Source organism: Hipposideros armiger, unplaced genomic scaffold (genome assembly GCF_001890085.2).
Source record: "Hipposideros armiger isolate ML-2016 unplaced genomic scaffold, ASM189008v1 scaffold_844, whole genome shotgun sequence".
NCBI lineage: Eukaryota > Metazoa > Chordata > Mammalia > Chiroptera > Hipposideridae > Hipposideros > Hipposideros armiger.
The window spans coordinates 157,481-160,940 of record NW_017732194.1 but is presented as its reverse complement, the minus strand read 5'-3'; the positions used below and the strand labels follow the sequence as shown (position 1 = coordinate 160,940).

The 3,460-nt window shown below is 38.1% G+C and overlaps 1 protein-coding gene across 1 annotated transcript in view; it reads right to left on the bottom strand.

The window, feature by feature from the left end:
• LOC109374602 (ubiquitin carboxyl-terminal hydrolase FAM188A-like) overlaps positions 1-257 on the bottom strand; it is a 100,443-nt gene extending 100,186 nt beyond the window's left edge. Inside the window, exon 1 of the mRNA XM_019629341.1 lies at positions 5-257. Coding sequence (XP_019484886.1) covers positions 5-257 — 253 coding nt within the window. The remainder of the gene's footprint in view (positions 1-4) is intronic.
• Between the last annotated feature and the right edge of the window lie 3,203 nt (positions 258-3,460).

The following is a 3,460-nucleotide window of genomic DNA, read 5'->3' as shown; positions in this document are numbered from 1 at the left end:
CTACAAGCAAGGACCCGCCTGTCAAGCCCGATCGGACCGGCAGCTAAGAGTTTCCCGTACCGGAAGTGCCCGGGCAACTTCCGGCTCCTGTTTCGCGAACGCCCACACCCCCGGAGGGCCCGGGAGCACCCTCCCCCGGAAGTGGAAGTGGGGGCGGAAAGAGCCGCGGACCGATGTGAAGGCCGCTGGTCGTGGTGAGCTCGGGGGTCACACTTGTAAATGAAGTGGTGGCTTTTGTGTTCGCAGGTACACCTCATCCCATGGGCGCCGGCGTATTTCTGACATCCTGAACCACTTCCTCCATCTAGCTCTGCTCTGATTTTAGCTAGAGTCTCTGAGACCCAAGCCCTAAAGCCCAGGCCCTAGTCTGTTCCTTAAAATTTGTATTATCAGTGACTCTAAACTACAACTGTAAGACTATCGTTGAGTTTCAATGAGGAAACACGCATGGCTGTGTAGAGAGCCCTCAATAAATTGAAGGCCGTCAGCCTCTGTGCCTCATTAATATAAATCATATAAAGTTGAAGAGGCTATTAAGAACATACCGAAGAGGGTGGCGTGATACACATTAGAAGTGTTCCTACCAGCTGGAATGCAGATTTATGAGGCTATTTATAGGAAAACAGATTGAAAGCAGCCTGTTTGTAAATGGTAGAGCATTTCATTTTCGCTTTTTGAGAGTAGAGTGTATGAGCAATGCCTGAACTCAAATCCAGGTTTTAATCATTGACAGGCATTCCGTTAAATCTAGCATGTGTGAAAACTTCTATTTGTGCTGCTTAAAAAAGAAGTGATCTTCACATTCGCTGACCTTTGAAGTTAAAACAAAAGGGCAAAAAATCGGTTGTGTTCCTTCCAGGTTACAAATAAGAGGGTTTTGCTAATTTATACTCTATTTCCGACTTCAGCAACCTTTCCTATAGTTAATAGGAATCGTTCAAAGTGCCTGAAATATCCATAGCCTTTCTCCTAATTTTTATTCCCTTTGGAATACACTGTACCCTATTTTTGCAAACCAATCTTACTCGTTTTCAAGACAAAGTATAAATTCCACTTTGTAATAAGTTTTCNTTTATAAGCTAGATCAGGGGTTGGCCTGTTTTTCTAAATGCAGTTTTGGAACATAGCCACACCCATGTTATCTCCAGCTGCTTTTGCTGCAATGACAGAGATGAGTATTGAGACAGAGATAATAAAGGCCATGGCTTTTACAGAAAAAGTTTGCCAAACACTGAGCTAGACAATCAATACTAAAAAGAAAACAAATTCTGAATAAGTCAAAATGTTTTCATTCATAACAAGATTACTACTGGCTTCTGTTAGATCTAGGTGCCTTTTATTTTGGTTTGGCTGGGATGTGGTCAATCTGACCACTTCCTACCATCTCCACTACTATGAACCTGGTCTAACCCCTCTGAACTACCACACTGTCTTTCATTTGATCTTTTTTTACTATGATTAAATTTCTTGGGGTGGCATTGGTTAGTAAGCTGGTGGGAATGTAAACTGGTACAGCCACTAAGGAAAACAGTATGGAGGTTCATCATTTGATCTTGTATCACTCAGTACACTACAGTCTATCCTCAAACACAGCAGTCAGACCTTTTAAAAACTTATGCCGTGTCTCTTCTTTGCTCCAAACCTTCTAATGACTTCTCATTGCATTCAGAATAAAAGCTAGTGTCCTTACAATGAATAGCCTATAAAGTCTTACATAATTTCTTACTTCATCTTTTATTACTCTCCCCTGCCCTTATTGCCTCTCGAGCCAATCTAACCTCTTTCCTGTTCCTTAAACAAAAAGCCAGGTATAGTCTGTATTAGGTATTTTATAATGGCCATTCTGTCTTCCTGGAACATTCTTTTTGCAGTTATCTGTATGACTAAGTTACTTCAAGTGTTTGCTCAAATCGCATCTTCAAATGAGGCCTATTCAGGCTACCCCACTCCATAATTCCTTATTTCTTTACCTTCTAGCACATATACTTACTTTATGCTATACTGTTTATTATTTGTCTTCCTTCTCACCCTACTGAGTCTAAGCTGCAGAGGCCTGGAACACAGTTGTAGTTTGTGGGAAGGAAGGGATGGGTGAATAAGTGATGCTTATGAATAAGGAGGTAGAAAACATGTGCTTTTCTTTAAAAACTATTATAGCCAAATGAGCAGGAGGAAAGACAAGAGTAGAGAGTAAATTTCCACGAAAAAAAAAAAACAGAAAAAAACTTCAAATCTTTAAATTATGTGGTTTAGTACCTTTAAAATAAAAACTGGGTAAAAACCAAACCAAAACAAAACATGAAACCCTATTTTTGCTATTAAAGAGAAAGGACTTGCAGAAGAGAATGATCTAAAACTACCTAATGAATTAAAAGAACTAGGTGCAACTCCTGAGGCCTACTGCTTAACATAGTGTCCAAAACTACCAAATCAATTAAAAGAGAAAAAACAAACAAAATAAATATGTGCAGTGGCAACTCTTGCACCTTATTGTTTTAATATATCGAAAGAATTTAACATGACCAATCAATACAGTTTTACAAATGGAATATCCCTAGACATAATTCTATATTTACCCCAAACTTTTTATATCTGTAACTTGCTTCCAAAAGACTGAGATTAGTTTCAAATTCAATGTACAGTTATAGACTATGAAATAAAGCAAGTTAATATCAAAATATGAATGCAGTGAAGCAAGTGCAGCAAAGCAGTGTCTTGTACCTAGTCCCATAATCCATGCCACAGCAATCTTTAGCAATTGTTTCTGCCTCTAAGAATGAATAAATGAATACAACAGTTAACACAGCAAAACCAGTAACAACATCCTTCTGACTCAGAGGTGATAACAGAAAAATACATATTTGGTTGCCTTAAAATCATCATCAATATAAGACCTCGAAGAATTACATATCCACAATATAACTGCATTCTCTGAAAAGCAAAGAAAGAAATAAATCCTTTATTTTGAAATGGTATCGCTTGACTGAATCTTGTTGAAGAACTTCTGCATGACTAAATGGTGGCAGAGCATTATAATGTCATTACAAAGTTCTATTTTAAATAATGATTATCTAGCAAAAAACAATAACAGTTTCTTGTAATTGTCAGGGCACTGCCAGAGAGGAATCTTTGGCTTAGTCTACAACGAAACACTTTAAATTAAGCTACCATTTTCTGAGTGTTTACTGTGTGTCAGATACTGTGCCAAGTGCCTAAGTGTATTTACGTGTCTTTAATCCTCACAACAACTCTAGAAGGTTGACACTACTATTATCTGCATTTTACAGAGAAGGAAACTGAGGCTTCAATAAGTTAAATAACTTATACCTAGAACCTAAGTATGCTTATTCCAAAGCCTGCTCTTTACCATAATTAGAACTGCCTCTCTGAATTCCCCTTGAATCTGCATCACATATTAATATAAACGAGGCTGAATATTACCTTATTCTATATTGTAAAG